Source organism: Camelus bactrianus, chromosome 23 (assembly GCF_048773025.1).
Source record: "Camelus bactrianus isolate YW-2024 breed Bactrian camel chromosome 23, ASM4877302v1, whole genome shotgun sequence".
Lineage (NCBI taxonomy): Eukaryota > Metazoa > Chordata > Mammalia > Artiodactyla > Camelidae > Camelus > Camelus bactrianus.
Genome location: NC_133561.1, coordinates 6,172,702 through 6,198,131, shown reverse-complemented (window position 1 = coordinate 6,198,131; position 25,430 = coordinate 6,172,702). Strand labels below are relative to the sequence as shown.

At 35.0% G+C, this 25,430-nt stretch overlaps 1 protein-coding gene across 2 annotated transcripts; it reads right to left on the bottom strand.

Annotated features, from left to right (window-relative positions):
• Positions 1-117: 117 nt before the first annotated feature.
• Positions 118-25,344, bottom strand: UCHL5 (ubiquitin C-terminal hydrolase L5). Of its 2 annotated transcripts, none has more exons than XM_010974034.3 (11): positions 25,212-25,344; positions 17,935-17,998; positions 16,470-16,575; positions 11,882-12,007; positions 11,738-11,799; positions 11,528-11,658; positions 9,920-9,983; positions 7,926-8,028; positions 6,884-6,997; positions 5,821-5,919; positions 118-984 (listed from the first exon to the last, which is right to left on the bottom strand). In XM_010974034.3, exons 1-11 carry the CDS (start codon positions 25,285-25,287, stop codon positions 940-942), a joined length of 990 nt encoding a protein of 329 aa, XP_010972336.1. In that variant the 5' UTR covers positions 25,288-25,344; the 3' UTR covers positions 118-939. The 2 variants fall into 2 exon arrangements, with proteins under 2 accessions (XP_010972336.1, XP_045365475.1); XM_045509519.2 differs by having other exon boundaries at positions 6,884-6,994.
• Positions 25,345-25,430: the final 86 nt, after the last annotated feature.

Here is a 25,430-nt window from a genome sequence, read left to right as displayed (position 1 = left end):
AGGCAAACTATAGATGGCTCCTGGAAACTACTGGACTGATTGATTTTGCTTAAATTGGCATAGAAGGGTCCTCCACCACCACCATCCTTTTTTTAAAAAAGCAGATAGCCTGAACTGTCAAAGTTCCAATTTTTTTTTAATAAACATACAGCTTAACAGCTCGAAAAAATGTTGCCAAACTGAGAGTAACACAAAAAATCTTTTAAAATTTACAATTTGTTCTTAACCTAAAATTTTGTTCTGACACATAATAGACCTTCCTGAAACAATTCTACAATACATAAGTAAATAACCCCAAACAATTGAAGAAAGTTTGCTAAAATAAAATTGGGATGTTTATTACTTTTTCTACTGACAGCAATGAAAATCATTAGAAACTGTACTTCTGTTCTTTTCAAATGATCTGCATTAACATCAAGCTTTTTCAAATAACTGGCATAGGAAACAAAATTTGGTTTTTAAATCCTCAAAATATTTAGCTATCAAAGACAGAAATACTGATTTTTTTCATTAATAATGAGAGCAAGAGATTCAGTTTAATCAAGATCTGACATTTATAAATTTTAAGCATTTAATTGAGCTAAAAGATTGAAAGATTAATTATAACAATTACAGGAAGAGAAGATCATTTGTGTACTTTCTGGGTTCCTTATGATAGTTGTATATCCAGAGAACAAATAGGAGTTCTCAGATTCAATGTCAAATAATGGAATTTGGGCAAGCACTCTTAACATCACTTTTATTTAATATGCACTACATGCACATGATGCAGGTACGGAAGAAGTTTACGGATCCATGCATTAAAGACAAGACAGACTGGTACTATTGCCAAACGTGCACTGAGTCAATTAGAATGTTGCTCAAAGTTCTTTATACTTAATGGTTTCCATGAAAATAAGTGCAGAAGCAGAAATGTATACTCATCCCAAAGCATCTTCTTCATTTGGTTTCCTGTGCTTTCTTTGCATTCTGTTTTTCTTTTGCCTAGAAATGAAAGATAGTAGGCTATAAAATCTTAAAAAGTCTGTTTTAGATCATATTCAAAGAAAATGTGTCTAAGACGGCATTCTTAAGCTAGAAGGCTTGAAATGCATTGTTTATAAGATTTCTAGAGCATTATCTTTTTTATAACTTGAGACTTGCAACAAACTACTTGTGGACAATTAAACAGTTATGCTTTGCCCTCCATAAAAAACTGGTTTGCAGTTCTTTCTTATCTGAAATTGAAATACATTGTTATAATTTTAATAATTTAAAAATACATAATTACTCATTCCATAAAGTTATACTCATTCATAATTACTTGAAAATAATACATTTACATATGTGCTCATTTCTCATACAAATTGACTATAAGAAAAATCCTATATGAATTTCTGAATATCTGAATAAATGACTTGAACATAGTAGTTTAAATAAATTTAACATATTATTAAAGGATTACATACCCATAGTATTGTGAACCTTACTTATACAACCTGAAAAATGTTTTCATGAGTTGTTTCGTTTGCTCCTCATAAGTATATAGCTTGAACACAGTAATTCTACTTCACTTTTTAGCAGATGAAGAAGCCAGAGCTTACAGATGTTATCAGACTTGACCAAAGTCACACAGCTAATACATAATAAAGCCTCAGAGGTCAGAAGACACATATCCACCCTAGGGCAGTGCTTCTCCATGTACAGATCAGTGACCTGGGGACCATGTTAAAATGCAGACTGAGTCAGTTAAATGCCTGAGGTTCTAACTTTCTAACAAACTCTCAGGTGATGCCAATTCTTTTGGTCCTCATGCAACACTATGAGAAGCAAGATTTTAGGAGACTAGAATATAATGTTCTTTCCACTATGGCACTTGAATCAGAAAGGAACAAATAAATTAGACTTTTGCTATTGTACAATTAAGAAAAAAAATTCCTTAATTAAAAAACAGTAATTAGAACAATTATGACCTTTTTTATGATGCATTATATAATAGAACTATTATGCAACTGTATGATAAAATTGAGTGCTATGCCTTAGAATACATTAAATGTTATATGTACCATATAAAAATAAACAAAAATAATAAATGCTTGCATAAACACTTTTAGTTAACAAGCATAATTTGATATTTATAATTTTTCATGCAAAGAAGTTTTATTTTCAAATAATAAAAATACAATACAATTTTAGATGTAATTTGGAAATAAAAATTTGTACTTCTTTTCTAAATGATCTCTGAACATACCCTGAAAATACAGAATATTTACTAGGACTAAAATGAATGAACTCACTGATTTATGACAAATTTTATAACATAATTAAATAGGCAAAGACATATAATGCAAAGAATCCATACACTTATTAAACTACATAATTCAGATAAAATTAAGGCTAAATTAAATAAGTTAAAAAAATTATCACCACTTAAATGAGCATATATTATGTACTTTACCAAAAGGATCTCATTTAATCCTCAAGAATGTGAAGTACGATTCCCTGTTTAGATGAGGAAACAGATACTATAAAAAAGCAAGTAACTTTCCTAAAAGCACCAGCTAATAATAAGTAACATCTGAGATTTAAACCAAAAGACTGTATTCTGCCCTTCCTTTGTTGAAAAATAAAAAGTATTACGTTTCTAAATAGCATGGAAAAAACATACACAGAAATATGTTCCTTCTACTTAGTATGCCAATGAGATATTAAAAATTGCTGACTCAAGTCAGATAATTCTGTAATCATAGGTATTAATGTAGATATTATTGTGAATAATTATTCTACTTTATTTCTGTTAAGAGAAAAAGTGAGTGAGTTCTGTAGATTATTTATTACTAATTGAATTATGTCTTAGTAAAACAGGGACAAAATTCAATACTGTCAAGTTGCTCTGAATCCCCCATAGAAACGAAATCTATGATTTTACATTATGGTAGGTATTAGTAGTTGTTAAAAACTTGAAAAAGACAGTGATTCAAAATTACATATAAAAGTTGAGATAGAATATTTAAAAGACTTATAAGGGTATCTGAATAAGTAAAAGTTCCACAAATGAAATAATCTAGCTGATTTTATTTTGTATTTTAAGGCACAGATTTAGTATACGGCATAGTATGTTCTATAGCTATATTTTTAGGTTACCTCCTAAGCAGATTTTATGTAATGTACATTAAATGAGTGCATCAGATAAGTGTAGAAGCCTCATACAACAAGAAAACTTAAGGTAAGATCTTAACCTAATTCATTAAAGTCATATGCCCTTAAGAGAATCACAGTCTTCATTCCTTCTTTATTATTCTGTAAAGTGAAAAGATTTCCACAGCTCAGATACTTTCATGCCATCACAGGCAGTAAGTAACAGCCTCCGTTACTCAGAAATCTGATCCTGAACGGGCTTAGCACTTAGCAACACTGCCTAGAGTAGCCACGTCTCTCCTGTTTGGTTCCTTCTACCCATTTCACACTTTGTTCTCCAATTCTGCTTTCCCTTGGCATTGCGGTGGAGGGAGGAGCATTCAACTTACTAATCCATTTCTGAATTCTACATGTCATTTTTGCTTAGAAGTATTACGTGTTAAGTAATTATCACTACTAAAGTATTTATATTGCATATAATATAAAATCTAACCTTAATCTATTCTGTTTTTTAATTTTTAACATTTGCATTTATCAGCACAAAGTGATATTTCAATATGATATATGATTTTTTTTCTTTTAAGTAAGAGGAACAAAAATGTGTGCTAAGGAGGCTGATTTATTGGTAAAAATTAAGCATTTATTTCTAACCACAAATTTAAAAAATTGTGGAATGGGAATTTTAAGTGATATAAACCTATTTAGGAGCTACCCTGTGCTCCCTCAGAATCTTTAGCATGACTTTATTCTGACACTTAACAGAATAATACTATTCAGCATAGCACTCTAATTACTTATTCCTTTCCCCAACTAAGTTGCTTAAGAGAGAAAATGTCTTAATTATCTGTACATCCATTGACTTTAACAGGCTGTCTGAAAAATAGTTTCAGCTAGATAAATGTTGAATAAATAATAAAAACATTTCAAAAATTTTTATCAAATAAGGAATCTGAATTCCCTTCAAAATCTAGGCACATAACAGATATTGCACACACAAAAGAAATAAATGTACCTCAATATTGCTTGTGCAATATTATTAATCAAAGAACAAGAAAGTCAGTAACTACCCTTTCAATAGAACAAATAAATGCAAACACAGGAACAGACTGAGTTGGTATTCCACTGACACCAGGCATTCGTACACTGCCACCTTGTGTCCAAAACAATATGAACTAAGGAATTACGGCTCTAATGCAAAAACTGAAAAGCTGCCATACTCTAACTATGCATTTAAAAAGTTACAGAAATAAACTGTCATTAAAATCAAATAAGAATGGTCCTTCTCTTAATTTGCACAAAAAAGTTTATTCGCAGACCAATTTTAAGGCAGAATATATGAATTTAAAATTTCTCTAATAACATTTAGAGAATAACATTTACAGTCCCTAATAATTAATTATACAGTCCCTAATTATTAATAACATTAATAACATTTACAGTCCCTAATAATATTTATCTATACTTAAAATCTGACATACACAATTGAGCACAACAGTCTATCTTTTACTTGGTTTGTATTTTCCATAGAGAAATATTTCATAGTGCTTCATACAAAGAACACAGTATCCAGGTACTCTATTAACCAGGCAATTTTGATGATCACAGGACTCTTAATTGTTAATCTAAAGCTTTAAAAATCAGTTTCCCTTCTTGGACTTTTATGACCCTAACACCTTGAGACACAATGAATAGAAAAACCTATATGGGAAAGAGAAGATTTAACAGTCTTCTTGCAATAATTTTTACATTTAATGCTAAAGTTGAAGCACATGTTCAGGATCTAGATAATAAAGTGTACACAAAAACCTCAACTCACATTTTGTATCATTTAGAATTTATGATATCAAATAGCTGGATTAAAATGTATCTTTGCCTCATGAAGTTTAAAATTAGCAAGAAAAATACATCTACCATGTATTCTGGTCTTAAAGTTAATGGTCCAAAATTTTATTTGCCTAGGAGTGTCTTCTCAAAATGTGGTAAACAAGACCAGCTGCATTAGAATCACTTGGGGGGAACTTATCAAAGACTCCCACCCCTATACCAGAATATCTGGGGAGGGGCCAGGTAATGTATATTTTAAAGAGTATCCAGTGATGGTCATTTTCAGAAACACTGCTTTATAAAATATACTTAAAAACAATTTAATTGCACTTCATTTATCCAAAATTTTTATTAAAGTGCCTTATATTATATATATAAAAAAAATCTTAGTAACCACAATTTTTCACCAACCTGTTAGTTTTCCCTCAGTGGGAAGAATATTAGCTTAGGAATAAAAAACATTTTTTAGGCCAGGCTATGTTTTTCCCCCTTCAAATGTCCAGTCTAGTTCTAAATTCTATGATAATTCAAATTTCTGCTAAATTAATAAAAATCTATTTTTTCAATAATTAACATTAATAATTTATTTCCAGTTAAAGAAAAAAAAATGTTTTAAATTTCATTCTAACATAGCACAACCTGAATTCTTGGCACTAAGGACTCTGCAAGGCTGAAGCAGCAGCGCAATCCCTTATTTTTATTTCACAGTGTGACGTTGAACTAATGCTCATCTAGAATGTAAAACAACTAGTGAAAGCAAAACAATAAAAATAAAAAATTTAAAAAGTGTCAATAAATGTTATCTCTACTCAAGCCAAATAATATTTTTTTGGAGAATGTGAATCTAATTCATTAAGTATTCACCAGTAAAATACTTACCTTTTCTACTAGTGGTATTAACTGCTGGTGTTCTGCTAAAGTCTTTAACAATTCCATAATGAAAGGCAGATAATTATGCTTCCTTCTGATATTTTCAATCTGAAAGTAAAACAATCAAACCACGTTAACTTTACATTTTCACTGTTTCTGATATTTTAATTTTGCATCCAACTCAAAACAGAAATGGAAGAAAGTCCTCCATTCTCCTAAGAAAAAATATTAGATACTGAGATTCCCACTAATAAAGACTAATACAATAAAACATGTGGGCAGAGCTCCTTGGGGTTGGCTTCCTACTCTTGGCTTACCAAGTAAGAGTCTTTTAAAACTCTAATCTGGTAATTGATGAAAACTTAATTTATGAAAGAAGGCAAACTTAAGAAGGCCCACATGATAAATTAAGTCCTGCCACTATATGTATGCAAATAATTAGGCTATGCCTAATGAGACTAGCTTTATTATGTGATTAAAGAACAATCTTTCTTTGAATTATTTTTGACCAAAAGCGAATAGACTGTAGGGAAGAATCTGTACTTCAGTGGAAAACTGTGCATTGTCCAAAGCACACTCTCCACTCTCCCAAGTTACGTGCCTGTTGCCTTTCACTGCTATTAAGCTGTTAAACACTCTGTCTGCTAGAGGTTCAACTTACTTCCCTTCCCATAAAAAAAGTAGTCTCTATCTTTTGTAAATTCATTTCAACATTCCTAGAAGTCATATAAATTTGAGCTTCTTTGACTTTTCCTTTGAATTAGCTGTGACATCTTACAGGTTTGCTCAATTAATGAACTAAATGGCCAAAGATGGGATAATATGAGCATCAATAATAAATGCAGTGAACTGAAGCATCAAATGTGTTAAAAATCAGTTCGTAATAATACTTGGAAAAAAATGGAAAGAAACCTTGCTAGTTATCTTTGTAGAGTGCCAGGGAATCAACTCACTATTCTGAAAATGTGTACATGATCAGGAAAAAACAATCAAGTACTGAATGTACGTACCTTCATGTCAAAATACACCACTCTGTATTAAAACATTAAAGGAACAAATAAAAAACGCATACCTTATATCTTTTTAATTTCTGTACTTCTTCTTCAATAAGCATCTGATTTTTGGCAACCTCTGACTGAATAGCACTTAACATATTACCACCCTGATCTGTATCCATGGGTTCCTCCTTAGGGGAAAGAAAAAGAAATAGCGCACCCTAATGATTGAGGCTTAAGGCTAAAATATTTTAAAATGGTAAACATAGTACAATCAATTTTCAAATTTCAAAATTTCAAATTTTATTAATACTGGTGACAGAATACTATTTTAATAACTGCAACATTGAAGTATAAGAGTTCTAAGGACTGCCTTCCAAACTTCTGTGTTCACATGAATTGTCACCTAAAAAGTCTCTACTGTACCATCCTGAAATGCTATCTATATCATCTCCTGTTCAGCTATCAAATAAACCTGCTTAAATATACGCAAGAAAATGTGACCAAAGAAATGTTAAAAAAAAAAAAGTCTTTATCTATTACTAATTCTCTTCTCCAACCCTATTTCCTAGGAAGATAATCAATCATAAAGAATAATGGAGATTACATGTGAATCCAAATGTGCCCAATTAATTCTGTGAGAAATATATTCTAACTTGCTTAATTATATAATGAAATTACAGTAAATAATTAATTGCTAACATCTATTGAGCACATACTATTTGTTAGTCACTTTTTTAAAGTGGTATATATATATAGATATCTCAATATATAGATATATCAATATATAGATATAGATATAGAAATAAAATCTCAGTTAATCTCCACAACAATCTTATAAAGTAAATACTATTATCCTCATTTACATGAAGAAACTGAGGCACAAAGAAATAGACTCAAATTCATGCCTCCTCTGAGTGGCAAAGGCAGGAGCTGAACCTAAGCAGTCTGACTCCAGAGTGTATTCTCTTACCTACCACTCAGGATGCTTGATTAAATCTATATTTTAGGGGGGAAAAAAAAGAAAGGGAGAAGGAAAAAAGTAAAGAAGAAAAGAAAATAGTTCCCCTGAGAGAATAACTAAGCTAGGGCTTTGAACACAAAAACACAGCCACAAACCTCAGCAAGTTGTCTCTGTAACTCTGCTATCTTCTGTTCATATATCATTTTTCTGTCAGATACAATGGCCATTAAGTTAAATCGAATTTCACCTTCACTATACCTAAAAAAGAAAGTTTAAAATATAATAAAGAATTACAACACTATTACAATTAAGATAATCTATTGTGATCACCCCCTATTCTCTGGAGTAAACACAAATCTACCAATTAGCTAGTAATAAAAACTGGTATTTTAAAAAAAGCTTTCCTAAAGAGAAGTTACAACCAGTATCACAGAAAGACCATTGTTAAAAGAATACTATAAAAAATTATTCAGCAACAAATTGGGCAACCTAGAAGAAATAGATAAATTCCTAGAAACAATCTTCCAAGACTGAATCAGGAAGAAACAGAAAATCTGAACAAACTGATTAGTAGTAATATAATTAAATCAGTAAGTTAAAAAATCCAAACAAACCGAAGTCCAGGTCCAGATGACTTCACAGAGGAATTCTACCAAACATTTAAAGAAGAGTTAATACCTATATTTCTCAAACTATATCAAAATATTGAAGAGGAGGGAATACTTCCAAACTTATTCTACAAAGCCAGCATTACCCTGATACAAAAACCAGATAAATACACGAAGGAAAATTACAGGACAATATCCCTGATGAAAAAAATCAATGCAAAAATCCTCAATAAAATATTAGCTAACTGAATTCAACAGTACATTAGAAGGATCATACACCATGATCAAGTGATATTTATTCCAGGGATGCAAAGATGGTTCAATATGCACAAATCAATCAACGTGATAACTGCATCAACAAAACAAAGGACAGAAATCACATGAGCATCTTAGTAGAGGCAGAAAAAGTATTTGACAAAATACAACATCCACTCATGATAAAAATTCTCAACAAACTTGGTATAGAAGAAAGATATTTCAACATAGTAAGGGCCATTCATGACAAACTCACAGCTAACATACTTAGTGGTGAAAAGCTAAAAGCTTTTCCTCTAAGGTCAGGAACATGACAAGGATGCCCATTCTCACTACTTCTATTCAACACAGTATTAGAAGTCACAGCCATAGCAATCATACAATAAAAAGAAATAAAAGGCATCCAATTTGGAAGAGAAGTAAAGCTTACTATTTGCAGATGACATGATATTAAATATAAAAAACCCTAAAAGCTCTGTCAAAACACTAGAACTAATAAATGTATTCACTAAAATTGCAGCATACAAAATTAAGATACAGAAATATGCCGCATTTCTATACATTAATTATGAACTATCAGTAAGAGAAATCAAGAAAATAATTCCATTTACAATTGCATCAAAAAGAATAAACTACCTAGGAATAAAGTTAACCAAGCTGGTGAAAGACCTGTGCTCTGGAAACTACAAGACACCGATGGAAGTGGGAAGTCACTACAGGCCAGCAGAAAAGAAGACTCCCCTACTTCAGTGTCAGTAGAGCCATGCAGAGAGCACAATAGGCACTCCTACCCCTGCCGGCCAGGGCAGTACCGGGGAAGCCCTGCCGCGGACCAGAACTTCCACCCCCAACCCAGCAGTAACAAGGAACCCCTTCCCACCTCAGGTGTCAGTGGAGGCAGAGTGGGGAACCTGGACTTCTACTCCCACCTGGCAGCAATGAGGTGGCATCCCTGATTTACCCTGCCAGAGCAGTGCCCATAAAAACCAGCTAAAAGAGAAGTTTTAAGTAAGATCCAGTCTCATTATATAATGCTGAAAATGCCCAGGATTTAATCAATAATCACTTGCCATGTTAAAAATCATAAAAATCTCAATGTGAATGAAAGACATTCAATAGACAGGGAGATGACAGATATTAGAATTAACTGACAGATTTTAAAACAGCCATCATAAAAATGAATCAGTGAGCAATCACGAACACACTAGAAACAAATTTTAAAAACTGAAAGTCTCAGCAAAGAAACAGAACATCAGTTATGCCAACGAGATTAGCTGAGCATTTACTTTTGTATCCTTTTTTCTATGACTGGCCTCACTGCGCTGATCCAGTCATCCTGATTGCATGCACCTAGAAAGAAATTTAAAAAGCATTTATGTCAAATAAGATCAACATTAATATTAGTTCAAAAGTTTGGGCCAAAATACCTTTTTATTAATATCCTGGCAAATCCAGGCCAGTAAAAAATCGTTTAGCATAACAACATTAAGTTCAGTAATGGTAAGAGGAAAGACCATCATCACAATTTGCATTGTCACATTATTGTGTCACTTAGTGGTGTTAAACAGATGTTTGAGAAAGTAATGAATTGGGGAATTATCCCATTCACACAACTCTGAGCTAAGGATAACTACCTTCATTTTACAGATGAAACTGAGGGGTAAGAAAAACTAGCTCACATGTTAGTGGCAAAATAAGGATTCAATCCTTTTCTGACTCCCCACCATTCTTACCATAAAAAAAAAAAATTGAAATCCACACATAACACAAAACTAATTTTACCCAGTTGTTTTAATCTTTTTACCATAAATTTTAGCATAGCCACCAACTGTACAGCAAAACTGGCTATTCTGTTTTGTATTTTATTTCCTTTATATGTGATGGATCTAATGAATAGAGAATGGTTGACTAGATAGAAGACAAGAAAAAAAAAATGCAGAGATTAGGTCTACCATCAAACTAGAGAAAATCAACCTCTACAGAATTAAAAGAACATTCTATTAATTTTCTGTAAGAGACATGGAAAAATAACTATTATTAAATGTAGAGGTAACATATAAATCTGCATTAGATAAACTGGTTTAGATAAAGGCATGGTCAGTAAGTACAAACAAAATGAAACTATGTTAATTTTTCAAATCTAAATGTATAAAGCTTTTATGAACAGCAGATAACATTAGATTCCACTAGAATAGGTTTTGCTGGACTTAAAAACAAACCTAATTAAAAAAAGAAAAAAAACTTAATGACGTAAAAATAAGAATTCTTATTTTATTAAGAAAATAAAAATTCTTCTGTGGGCCTATTAATTCATTACTATATCAGAACCACCAACTGTACCCTCAACCTTGATAATTTATCATTTATCTCAAGGTTAGAGATGGGGTGGGATCAGGACAAATCTACTCTTTGGCACAAAGGACAAGAGGACATTATTTAAATACAAACTGAAGAAAAATATTTTTATAGATTGTTAAACACTGAATTACAGTGATTCTGAATGATCTAACTCCAAGAGAAAATATTTTAATGAAGATGATGATAGGGAGGGTATTTCTTATCAAAAGGTTAAAAATGACAATAACTTAAGTTCACTAAAAGAGATAGTTTTAAAAAGTTAACTGAAAAATTAAAAACAAATTATATAATCTATGGGTTAAAAAAAGCTTTTCTGTTAGGAAAAAATTAAAGGTCCCAACTGAATTATAGTAGTCACCGTGCCCCTTCGACCTTTTACCATAAGTACTGAGGAGCTTAAGGCCTTCCTAATATCAGACCTCACAGTCAGCTCCCCTTTCAAAACTTAAGCAGCAATGTGGCTAAAACGAAGATGGACACTCAATCTCTTTCTCTTTTTGTCAAAGGTGAAATAACCAGGATTAGGAACCAGTTACCTAAATCAATCGGTCCTTCTCTTAATCCATCTAATTCATACAGTCTTCCATTAACAGGAACATAACTGACAAAGTGAAAAGCATCTTCTTCTTTTGCTGACGTCTTTGCATCAAATTCAAACATTTGCTGTCTACGGTGAAGAAAAAACACAGTGAGAGACAAGCAAGCAAACAAAGAAACAGGATTTATTTAACGTAAAGTGCCTTTACCTGGCAAAACTGTTGTGTACTTGGCGGATCACGTCTGAATTACTCAGTGCCAAACCTTTCATCTGAAATAAGTTTTAAAAGTAGCCTTTTATTAAAATAAGAACCACCACAAATAGGGCATTTTAGGAATAAGACTGTACTTACAGCTGCATCAAAACTTTGTGAAAATTCTTTAAACTCTGATAATGTCTCTCCTAAGTGGACATCCTGATGTGTACAGTTCAGTAACACACTTACTATGGCTTGAGTAGCACAAGCATTATTAATTACCTAAAAAATAAAAAAGCAAAAATATTATCAATTTGTTAAAAGAACAGAGCTTTTAACTCGTGACAGTGACCCCAAAATAAGAAGAAAATTAATAGTTTCAGATTTTATTTCATATAGTCTTAACATAAACATAACAAACATGATTAATTTCCATTCTAATCTATTTTCAGGAATTTGCTTCAGTTCTGGAGCTGAAGATTCCAAGAAATTAAATAAATTAAAGGAAGTCATAGCATCAGTGAAAACCAATCCAGTTACAGTAATAAAACTGATTTTTCCTGGTCTAAAACATATCTGCCTAAGCCAGAAGAACTTGTCCTTCCCTCCTCTCCACCTCCCCCTACGCTCATTTCTATCTATAAACATTCAGCCCCTATGTCAGGATCCAGCCCACGCTCCAACTCACTTATGTGGCTTTTAGAGAAATTATCCAACAACTCATATTAGTTTCTATGCTCATTTGAATTCCTAGAAAGTATATACACCATCCACATATTTTTCAACTCCATCTTTATAGTGCCGTCATCTAGCTCTTAACTGTTTATTTAACAAATTATGAGGACCTTACATTCTAGTCACAGGAGAAAACATTTAGATAGCGCTTACTAGGTGCCAGGCACTTTTCTAGGCACTTCGCATGTATTAATTCTCTTAATCCTCTCAACAACCTATGAAGAAGGAGCAGTATCATGATCTTCATTTTACATTTGTGGAAGCTGAGGCACAAAGAGGTTAAGTACTTGCCCAAAGGGCACAGAGCTAAGCAAGAGGCAGGTGATCTGGTTCTAGGGTTTCGTGCACCTGGCCGCCACATGAAGCAGACTCTGTACACGTATGTGGTCTCTCCAACAAGGTGGTCACCTGCTTAGGGACAAGCACTTGTGCCAGACTCCCTACAGCACCTGCACAGCTTTGAGCTTACAGAGCCGGAAAGAGCCTCATGTGATCAGCGTGAACACCAGCAAGGTTAACTGCAGAGCTGAATTAAATTTGATAAATGCTTTTTTAAAAATACAGCTAAGTCCTATTGCTATATATTGTTATTATATTGTAATTAAATACCATTTTCTACTTAAATTCTTTCCAAAAATGCTAATTTGCTTATTGTTTTATAATTTGGTAAATTATTTATATCTTGTCTGATTTCAAAAGAAAAATTTTCCATTATTTTCCCTCATTAATTCTTACACCCCTCTACTTTTCTGTTGCCAGAGGCTTTTGAGGTCTTGTGAATATCCACTAGTTTCTACATTTTGACTGTAGGATGTTTGAGAAATTCCTTGATAAGACTGCCTTTTCACTCTCTTACTCTCAATTCTCAAACATAATGATACCACACACTCCTATAGTTCCTTATTGAGTACTGTGTACTCAAAACTATCTTATGATTGACAAGTAGGGAAAAGTAACAGGAGAGCCAGAATCCAATTAACATCACTGCTGATTTCTTTTAATATGTATTCTGATCTGAATCATATATCTTTAATAAAGGAGACTTCAAAAAGATCATAAACTAAAAACAAGACTTAGTGCTCCCTTGTTTTGGGCTAAACTTATCCGAGGATGGGTTGGTAGGAGTGAAGTTAGCAGAATTTAAAGTTAATACTCTTTCACACATTCTTTCCAAATGATGACACATTAAAGACATAATATGCAATACGCCCCAGTGCTCGGCTAGACGCTGAGGCTACAGCAGAGATGCTGTCAAACATTCCTACAACTTGAGGATTTCAAATCTGTAATCCATCATTTCAGGAATTATTCTTAAAGAAATGGGGGGAAGAACCTCCTTCCAAACTCATCAAACTGTACACATTAAATATGTGCAGTTTTTTGTATATCAATTATATTTTAATGAAGGTGTGGTTTTTTTTTTTAAAGGAGAAAAAGGAAAAAAATTCTTGTGGTTACTGAATAACCACAAAGTGAGTAAGGAGTTACACTGTCCATGACTTATTACAACTCATTTTGTGTGTGTGAACAGTCACTATGGTGTGCATGGGTTTAAAAATACCTCTTCAGGTTTTAAAGTGAGTTTAGCGCCACTAAGTAGTTATGCTACATAAAGCATAGTAGGCCCCTTATCCTTGGTGGATACTTTTCAAGATCCCCAGTGATGCCTCAAACATGGATAGTACCAACCCCTACATACAAGACATTTTTTCCTATAATAAGGGGCCAGCAGCACACACAAGGGACAAAGGGATGATTCATGTCCCACATGGGACAGAGCAGGACAGCGTGAGATTCCATCACACTATTCAGAACGGCACACAATTTAAAACTTATGAATGGTTTATTTCTGGAATTTTCATTTAATATATTCAGCCACAGTTGACTGAAACCATGGAAAGTGAAACCACAGATAAGGGAGGAATACTGTACAGAATTACCCCAAAAAAGACCCTAAAAAGTATACCGCTATTTATTTGTTCAAATATTTACTGAGCACCCACTGAGTACAAGACGTTGTGAAAATGCAACAACAAGAGCGATGTGGTCCTTGTCCTCATGAAACCCACATAAAAATCACTTTATACACATCTATTTGGGAGAACTTTAACTTTATACCTTACTTCACAAAGTTTATTGCAGTTCTAATTACTCCAAAAACATCCAATTTTAAAAAGTTGTGGGGGGAGTGGAAAGAATTAATACAATAAGAAAAAAGGAAAAAAAGTTATAAGTGGAATAGTAAAGGCTTGATCCAAAGGGCAGTAATGAGAATTAGCAGTTTTATTTTTTCTACCTTTCTAAAGGTTACACTGGTTATCTTAAGCAATCTTTTTGAAATGCAATTTCAAACAACTGCAACCATACTTAGCTTAGATTTTATACATTAATCAAACCTCTTTCATGATTCTCTTTTTCAGCTTTTCCAAACAAGGGGCCAGATACATGGAGACATCTAATCATGTCAGTTACACTTTTCACTGTATACCCTAGAACAGTTCTTAAAGTGGGGTCCATGTACCCCCTGGGAATTCCAAAGATACTTTTGAAGGGGTTTGTGAACTCAAAATTGCTTCCATAATAATTCCAAGACAGGCTTTGCCCTTTTTCCTGTTTTCACCTTTGCACTGCAGCACAATAAATAGCAAGAATGGATAAAACTGCTGGTATTTTAGCACAGAGCGAGGCAGCGGCATTAAACCATTTCATTGACACACACGCAGTTAAAAACAAAAACAAAAACAAAACCCAGTTTTACTGAAGAATGTCTCTGATAAAGCAGTGAAAATTATTTTTATTAAATTTTGACCTCTGAGTACAAGTCTTTAATATTATGTTGAATGGAACAGGTAATACAAATAAAGCAGTCCTGCTGCAAACCCACATATGCCAGCCACTTCTAGGAAAGACATTAGCACAACTGTCTGAATTGTCAGCTAAGTTGGATGCTTTTTTCTTGGAACATCATTTTTACTTGAAAGGACATATGGAGGACAAATACTGTTGTTCAGATGGGGTATCTGGCAAATATCTTCTTGAAAATGAGTGAAATGACTCTGTCACTTCAAGGAAAATATCTGATAGTATTTGTTGTCCCTGATAAAATATGAACTTTCAAGTGAAAATAAGCATTTTGTAAGAGTTAAATTCACCACTGTGAGTTTAAAAGTTTTAGGATACTTAAGGACTTTTCTGATGATACAAACAGTGTTACTACCAAACGGAACTTGTTGATAATGTATATAATCAAATGTGTCAACATTTAGAAGATCTGCATAACCGGTAAATTTTCAAAATGACTCATGTACAGTATTACCAGATCCTGCATCCATAAAAGATCCTTTTGAAGAGCAAGATAAACCAAAGGACTTTAATATAAGAAAGTACAAAGTTCACTGATACGATATCAGATTTCACATTACAGCTAATCTTTAGGAGAGGAACATTTCTGGAGTTTTGATAAAACACCAAAGAATAGCCACAATTTCCTAAAAAAGAAATTAACATACTCCTCCCTTTACAACTACACATATAGTGTGAGACTGAATCTTCTCCACATACTTCAAACAAAGACAAAACCAAACCAAACCACTGCAACAGACTGAATAAAGAAGCAGACAGGAGAATCCAGCTGTGTGCTATTAAGCCAGATAAAGAAATTTATAAAAATGTAAAACAATGCATTCTCTTCACTGCTCTTCTGCTTTGGTAAATATACTTATGTTCCATTAAAGAATATGTTATCATGAACATGGAATGAATTTATTGCTATTTAAAAATCAATTAATAAATATTTTAAATGCTCAGTTTTAATGCTTAAATGATAAATATTAATAAGTAGAATCCACATAAACAGAAGCTATTTGGGGATTTCAATAATTTTTAAGAATGTAACAGCGTCCTAAGACCAAAAAGTTTGAGAACTGCTACAGCAGAGACACACAGGTGGAAAAGAGTCCTTTTTATAAAAGGGTTGCTCTTGAGACTTCAGAGTATCAAAGGGCCGTACCTGCTTGGCAAAAAATATCGTGTCGAGTCTGGAGTCCTGCACCACAGAGCCTGCTGGTTCTTCTCCTGGCTGCCACTTGAAAAGAAAAATTAATCCGTGAACTGGCCTACAAAACGAAATACAAATTAGTGACACCAAGTCTTGCTTCTTATAACACTGTCAATACATTAAATTTTAATGATTTACTTAACAAATATAATGCGAATGAAGTAAATTTGAGAAATTTTTTAAAAGATTTCTATTGCCACTCATAGTCACTAGAATGTTGCCCAAGACAAGGCTAACAAAACTTTACATTACATCAATTAAAATGGAATTATAATGAGCAGTTTATTCTCAAATCTGTGGATTATTCAATTCTACCTTGTATCACTTAACTTAAAAATAGAAAGAACATAGCAAAACTACAAGCAGCTGTTATCCCTAGACTGAATTCCAATATACATAAAAAAGTTCACATAGGATGTTTACAGATAAATAACTGACAACAAATACTACAAAATATAGGAAGTCACCTCACATAACTATCAGATTCATGAGCAACTGTCCAACTACAATAAGAACAGATGCTCCACCTCAAACACAATGAAGTCCTCCACCTTCCTAAAGCAACCGTTGTTGCCCATGAACCATTAAACCAGCACCTTTGGATTCTCTCCAGTCTACGTTTCACCACTGCCTTCCATGCAACAAAAATCTTTCCTTTCCCTTAAAGACAGGTCAAATGATGCATCTTTAATTAACCTTCCCTGATCATTCAGCCAGAATTTATCTCTTATTCCATCTAAAATGACTGGTCTTTTTGTGGGGAAGAAGAAAATAGGGGAAGGGCAAACTATCTCCTTACTATTAAAAACATCCCAATTCCAGGACTTTAATTAAGACACTTCCACCGAGGAAAACCCCTCTGGTCCTCCATTTGCAATACAAGGTCAATGGTTGGGGGCATGGAGGCGACGGGGTTAAGCAGAGGGTCAGAGAAGCGATTCTAGTTACAAGGATGGGGTAAGAGGAAGGTGCTTCCTGGCATCAGCACTTGGAATCTGAACAGTAATCTCCCTGAGAAGCAATGTAATAATGTATTAGAAAGTTCTGAATTACTATTAATATACATTATCTATTAAATATAGTGTTATAGACTGACCTATTACTCATGTGTTTTTGTTAAAATGTGTTCCATGTTTTAACACTATTGATCTACAATGAATGAGGAGAAAAAAAAATCAACCAATCAGTACTTTGCTGATATGAATTACAGAGACTTAGTTTTCAATCCTTTGCAAATTACTTATCCATGAACCTCAGGTTTTTGGTTATAAAATGGGAATAATAATACCTTTCTTATACAGTTGAAAAAAATCTTAAAGCAAATAATGTGTTCAGCCTAAGGTAACCTAAGTAAAATAAACAGAGGTTTGCTTTAGTATAGACATATTATTTTTAACATAATTAAAATTATACTTACTTTAATTTTTCAAAATTCTCAGGCTCTAAACTCCATATTTCTTCCACTTGGGCTCCTCGGCAACCTGAAATAAGAAATTATGTCTTCAGAAAACAAAATAGCTCATTGTTTCCCTTTGCCATTAAAGAAAATACTAACTGAAAGAAATGCACATTTGGGGGCAATAAGACATGACAAATTAAAATGGTAAAACTGATAAGGCTCACAGTCAAATCTTACTCCGACCTGTACTATTTCCTAATTATTTACAATGGGAATATATTACTTCTATAATTCTAAACGGTTACAAGATTTATTTTCACGGAAATACCGCCCCATGACAGTTCCTTCTCAGCCTCTCCACTTCTGGCTCTTTTTCATCCACTCTTTTCAACTCAGCTCATAAGTTTCTTCCACCCTGCCCTTGGTCCTCTTTCTTTCTCACTCTACACTTTTTAAGTGGTAATAAATAACTACCACTTAACAGTGACGTTCAAATCACATATATAGTTCTGATCCTTTTCCTAAATTCTAATTTTACACATTTTAAATTAAATTAAATAAAATTTAAACTACATCAGAACCCCCCCAAACATGCTCTTCTTCTAGGACAGTGGTTTTCAACCAGGATGACTTTTTTGTCCCTCAGTGAACATTTTGAAACGTCTGAAGACATTTTTACTGTCTCTATGGTCACTTGGGGGGTGGGTAGCATCTCAAAAGTAGAGGACAGAGATATTAAACACCCTACATTGCACAGGATAGCCAACAACAAAGGGTCAAAATTAATTACCTGGCCCAAGTGTCTAATCCCTGCGTGGGAAGGCAAGAGTACCAAGGTTGTGAACCCTGCCCCGGTAGTTCGTATCGTAGTAATGGTGTCTGGGTAAGAGCTTGGCTTCATTTACGTAAGCTATAGGACCACTGAACCTCTCTGTTCCCCATACTCCTAGAGCTGTTGTGAGGAATAAATGAGGTAACTTATTACCTTATAAGATAATTCATTATGCATGAGATACCTTTTATACAGTGCCTGGCACACTCAAGGGTTCACTAAATGTCAGCTAGTATTATTATCACAATGGGAAAAAACAGCCATATTTACTAGTATCTTATATGTGTGAAGTACTTTAAATGCATTTTCTCTAATTGCTGCAAGGCAAGTATTATATGCAAGAGGCTAAAGGATGTTAGGTGGCTTACCTAAATTCACTACACCTAATATATGCCAAAAATGAATTAAAACCCATGTCTGGTTCCTAAGTCTGAGAACTTTCTAATATTCCAGATTATTTTCAAGTGAGAGCTGGGGAAGTTTTTAGATTACCTACAAAACCCAGTGCTTTAAAAAAAAAAAACACTTGGACCAACCATGTAACTTTAGGTATTAATACTATTCAGTACCTCAATCTGCTCTATTCAGCAAATGTCTACTAATGTCACTCAGGTATTAAAGATATATGTACATGTAATAAAAATATATTACATCGTCTGTAGTAGAGAAGAACTGGAAACAACCTGAATGTCCAGAACAGGTCACTAGACATTCACATATATTAGGTTGGTGGAAAAAACCTTATAAATGTGAACCTAGATTTATATGCATGTCGACAAGGGCAATGGAAGGACACTAATGCAATTAACACTGGTTGTGCTACTGGAAATCAACTGTAAAAAGGCCAAGCACTATAACATATCAAACAAAAACAACAACATAAAAGGCCACTGAATTAAAAAAAGCCCCCCCAAATCTTTTGCACAAGTAAAATTTCAAGTGGTGACACTTTAAATAACTTTGTTAGGCACATACACATCTCTTCATGGAAGGAAAACATAGCACTCAACTGTTAGCAGCTGTCTCCTAATATACATTCAATATCTAATAATCTTTTTGTACCTTCAATTTCAAGTAATGCATAGTATAACGGAAGGAGAAATAAGCAATGATTCATGAGATCTGGGTTTTAACCTCAGCACTGCCTTCAAACTTTTTACCACGAGCAAGAACAAAGAGGAGCTTCATTGTCCTCGTGTATAAAATAAGGCTAGTAGTTAACAGACTGCTGATATTCAGGTATTCAAATACGCTCGGGTTCTCAGGCAGATACAGATACCTCTGTACCTGAGAGTTCTGTATCAGCAGGTTCTGTAGCCACAGATTCAACAAACCACAGATGGAAAATATGTGCCAAGCATGGTAGTAGGCCTTGGGAAGGACAGAAAATGATAAGCTTCTGTAACAATACTTAAGAACTTCAATCTAGTAGAAACAAGCACAAATAACTCAAAGATAGCATGGTGCGTATAATCTGTATATGAAAGGTACACAGAGTGATTTCTGCAAGTTAAGAGGTAGGAGACCAAAATCCTTGCTGATCAGGAAAAACTGATGAATAGCTGAACGAGGGTTTAAATAGGCTGACCAAATAATTTGTCACTCAAACCAGAACACTGTTTCAAAATGAAAGGAAATATTAAAATTAAAATGTGAAATATCTATATATTAATTAATAGATTTGTATTATAATACTAATGGCTCTATTAAATAGCTCTATTCAAAAACTAACTTCAAAAATAATTTTCTTAAAGAAATACCTGGATCTTTTTCCTCCCCACAAAAATACCGTGGTGAAGCTCTCTCAAACTGCTACCAGTGACTTAAGTTTGATTGACTGCTAGAAATGCCATCTTCCAACAGTTTTGACAACAATTTGATTGTCATTCCCCTAACCTTACCAATAAGTCTACCAGAAGCAATAGGCATGGCCTCAGCTTCTGTACTTCCCACAAAAAATAGTCCAAGATATCTCTCCCAACCCCACCCTGCTACTCCATGGCATGGACAAACGCCACTTAGCTGGTGATGTGACCAAGTAGGAAAAACCAGATCATCAGCTCTTAGGCAATCTCTCCAAAATTAAGGAGTAGACTCAGTTTTTTTAAATAAACAAGGGGCCCTTAATTGGAGGCACCATTAACTTGTACCCCTAATAAGAAGATTCTATTCTGTAGGCCCCAACAACTATAATCAACACTTGCTCCCAATGGGCACCCTCATAACTATACTTTTATTTCTTGTGTGGAAGCCAGGTAGTAACACGCCTCTCTCCCCCAAAACAAGGTGACATGCACATTAGGAGCGAGTGAAACAGACCTTCACGTAAAGGAAGCACCCCATAGGCCCAATGCTGTGGATGATGGAACTCTGCCAGCCTTCCTCCCTACAGCTCCAGGCAGTCTTCGCAATCATTAATACACCCTGTTATACATGAGTTAATGCCTTAAACCAAGAGGAAAGGTCAATACAAAAATGAGAAAGCCATCTGGCTTCGTAACATAAACACTACAAGAGACAAATTAAACAGATTTGGAACCAGCCCTGAGGGTCAGGTCAGACTAACCAAAGTAGCTGAGGAAATGGCATATTTGGTATAGAAAGGAAGGATGGATTTTGTTGGGAGACAATTCTCAGTGCGTTTCTACTCTCACTTCTTGTCTTCTGAGAGGAAGTATCAGATTTGTTCAGGATTATCTTTTCAAGGATGTCAGAATAGTAAACAGACTTGAAAGATAGTGTCTCTCTCTGGGGCAGAGGAAAGACTTATTTGCTGTCTATAGTAGTAATATCTCCCTATAGCCAAAGGCTGAGCAAGTTTGCTAGCAGCCTCTTTGTAAGATTCAGAGTTTCCTAAGCTTGGAGTTCCTCAACTATGACAAAAGACTTGTGCATGCAGCATCCACCCGTGTTCACCCCGACTCCCGGAGCCTTGGAGGACAAGGGAACCAACGCAAATGTGAATCTCCTGTTGCCTACCATGCCGTGAGTAATACAATCCTTTACCTCTAAAGCTGAAGTTGTCTGTCAACATCTATAAAACAGTGGCAGGTCCACTTGTCAGCTGGCAAGCAGGGTAAAATCTAACACTTCATAATTCTTAGCGTGTTGGATTTTATCAAATGCTTTTTGATAAAGAAAATTTACTAAGAAAATCATGTGGTTTTTGTTTAGTTTGCTAATACAGTAAATTATACTGACTCTCAAATGTTAAACCAACCCTGAATTCCTGGGGTAAGTGCCTCTCAGTCATAAAGTATTGTCTATTTAATAATTATGGGACTTGATTTGTTAAAGTTTTGTTTAGAATTTTTTGCATATTTGTTGATGAGGGATATGATGAGTCTGCAATTTCCCTTTCTTATAATGTCTTTGGCTTGGGTGTTAGGATAATGCTGACCCTTATAAAATGAGTTGGGAGGTATTCCTTCTCTGCTAATGTTTTTTGAAAATTTTGTGTAGAAACATTACTTGTTCCTTAAATATTTGACAGAATTTACCAGTGAAGCCAATTTGGCTAGAATTTTCTTTGCAGGAAAATTTAGAATTACAATTTCAATTTCTTTAATACACCTAAGGCTATACTGTTTATCTATTATTTCTTGAGTGAGCTTTGGTAATTTGTGCCTTTAAGGGAGTTTGTACATTTCATCTAAGTTGCCAAAATTATTTGCATAAACACTTAGTAGAATATTCACTTATCCCTTTAATATCTGTAGAATCTGTAGTGATGTCATCTCTCTCTTTTTTGATATTGGTCATTTGTCTCCTCTCCTTTTAATGATCTGAAAAGAGTTTTATCCATTTTATTGATTTTTGAGAAATTAGCATATGGTTTCATTGACTTTCTCCACGATTTTTCTCTTTCCTGTGTCACTAATTCCAACTCTAATCTCTATTATTTCCTTTATCTGCTTACTTTGCTTTAATTTGCTCTTCTTTTTCTAGTTTCTTGAAGTGAAAGCTGGAGTCACTGATTTGTTGTCGTAAATCCAGTCCCTGTTACTCCATCTCAGCTGAGAGCAGTTTACAGCTTCTATTTTTAATTGGTGGCTTATCATAGTTTGTTTTGCTGAATTTATGAATTAAGTATGTACCATATCGATTAAATGTATAGTTCTGCTCCATCAGTTTAATAAGAACTTTTTTTAACCATCATGTTATATTCCACCAAAAATTTTATTTAGATATTCACTGAATTCACAAATAATTTCCCCTCCAATGAAGAAACTTAAAATAAATTTACAATAGCATTCATAACACAATAAGATGTTTCACTTTTGAAAGAATGAACTTCCAAAAGCTTTAAATCCATGAACTGGATAAGGAAAAAAAAAAAAAAAGGAAATGACTGGAATAATTTATTTTCTCTTTGAAGCATCTGATGATGATATACAACTACATCACTTAACTTTTTGCAAAGTTCTTCTGCTAATTGAGCCAATCCATGAATAACTACTGTTTCACCTTCAGGTGCAGGTGCAGAAGGTGCAGTTCCATATGAGTTTCTTATGCATGCCTTCATTTAAATCATTTTCAATTCCAAGTTTTCTGCACACATGAAATTGAAGCAATCGTTGTTAATGGAATTGACTAATTTTAAAATAAATTTGCCTGGTACAACATTTCTTAAGGTTAACTTTAATATGTCATAATAGTTAAGGTTTTGAAGGTAAGGTTTATGGCTAAACCTACAGACATCTCAAACTCAGTGTATGTCCAAAGCTGAACCCATTTTCTTGCGTCCATCAAGCATACTCTTCTCTTGTACTCCTACTTCACCAGTCACCCAAGCTAGACGCTATGGAGTCATTTTTCTCTTTTTTCCCTACAACCAGTCAGTCAGCAGTCCTGTGGATTTAAACAGAGCAAAAATTATTGAATCTACGTCCACTTCTCTAACTATTTTATATCAAGCCAATCATCTCAGACTCTGACAATTTTAAGAGACTTCTAGCTTCTTTCACTTCATTCCAACCTACCCTGTACACTACACGTAGTCAATTCGTTTTGATTATAAAAATGTCATTTCAGCACTGAAACATCTTTGACAGTTAAATCCCCGGTGACTACCACAGGGCAATCCAAATTCCACAACATGGCACACAATCTGGCCTCAGTTTATCTTTTCAGCTTCAAATTCAAATACTCCTCTGTCTGTTACACTATGTTTGAGTCATTTCCGTAGCTGTTCCCTAAGCTATAACACAACTAGTGCTTATGCTTCTCCTTCTGCCTGTGCTCTTCCACGACCTGTGTGTACAGTAATACAGCACTAGATACACCATATTATAATTTGCTCGTCAGTTCTTTATAACAGCAGTCATGCTTTATTCCCATCAAAAATTACCAAACCCTACCAGTGTGTCTGAAATACTGTAGATGAACAATACATACCTGATAAATGATATGCCAAATAGTCAGCTATGTACGACAGTATCTATGTCAAAGTTGAATTTTCATTCCCAGTACAAGTTTTAACATAAGAGCTAAAATGAATAATAGTTGAGGAAATGTAACAGATAAAAATAAACTTACTGCCACATAAACAAGTTTATACTGTATAGCACAGGGAACTATATTCAATATCTTGTAGTTATAAGTTGAAAAAGAATATAAAAACGAATATATGTATATTCGTATATGACTGGGGCACTGTGCTCTACACCAGAAACCGACACAACATTGTAAATTGACTATTCTTCAATTAAAAAAAAGTAAACAAACTTACTGCCAAATAAGAGGCTGGGAACAAGAGGGACGGGGAAGGCTAAAAAGTTAAATATGCTGATTACTTAGGACGAGACACTAGGAATAGAGTCAGAAAGAAATTCTGAGGCAAGCGTGTGGCTACAGTCTAGAGCACCAGCTGGAGAAAGCACACTTCACCGGAAGCCACAAACGAGCAGAAGTAACGAGCTGGCCCGTGCGTCCCATGCAGCCAGCGTGTGCGGCCGTCCGCGGGCTGGTCACACACTCCAGGTGTCCTGCTTCTCTTAACTAGAAAGTCGGATTCCTGGGCGGCCTGGTCCTTGGACACCCCACCCTCCAGAAGGCACACCCGACTTCTCCTGCAGGACGGGTGGCCTGAGACACGCACCTGGGCACACCTGCCCGGGATGAGGGGAGCCCCGCGCTGGAAAGGGAAAGATTTTTGCACGGAGGGTGGGAAAGGGGCTGAGGTCAATTAAGCTAGTGCTTGAGCGCCGAATCCCGGGGACACGGCGGTGCACAGGACAGACACCACCCTGCCCTCGTGGTGAGCTCCCAGGATCACCACGAAAACGCTTCTGCCCGCGGCTGAGGAGGGGTCGGAGCCCTGCCTTTCCCCCTCCCCGACCCGCGGGTTCGGGAGTCGCCTCCCTTCAGACGCCGGGCGGCGGTGTCCGCAGGGAAGCACTCCATGCCCCGCTCGGGCCTCCTCCCGTGACCCCCAGCCCAGGACGGTTCCCTTGGCTCTCACCGAATCCTTTAATGAGCTCCGTGAAGACCCCGGGGTCGCTTTCCATGAGGCACCACTCGCCGGCATTGCCCGTCATGGCCCCGGCCACACACCGCCCCGCTCCACCTCCGGCTCCGGCCGCCCCCAACTCCAGCTGCTGCCTGCCGCTAAGCTCGGCAAACCCGCCGCTGGCTCGTCAAGCCCACGTCACCCCGCCTACTTCCCGACAGCCTCCGGGCG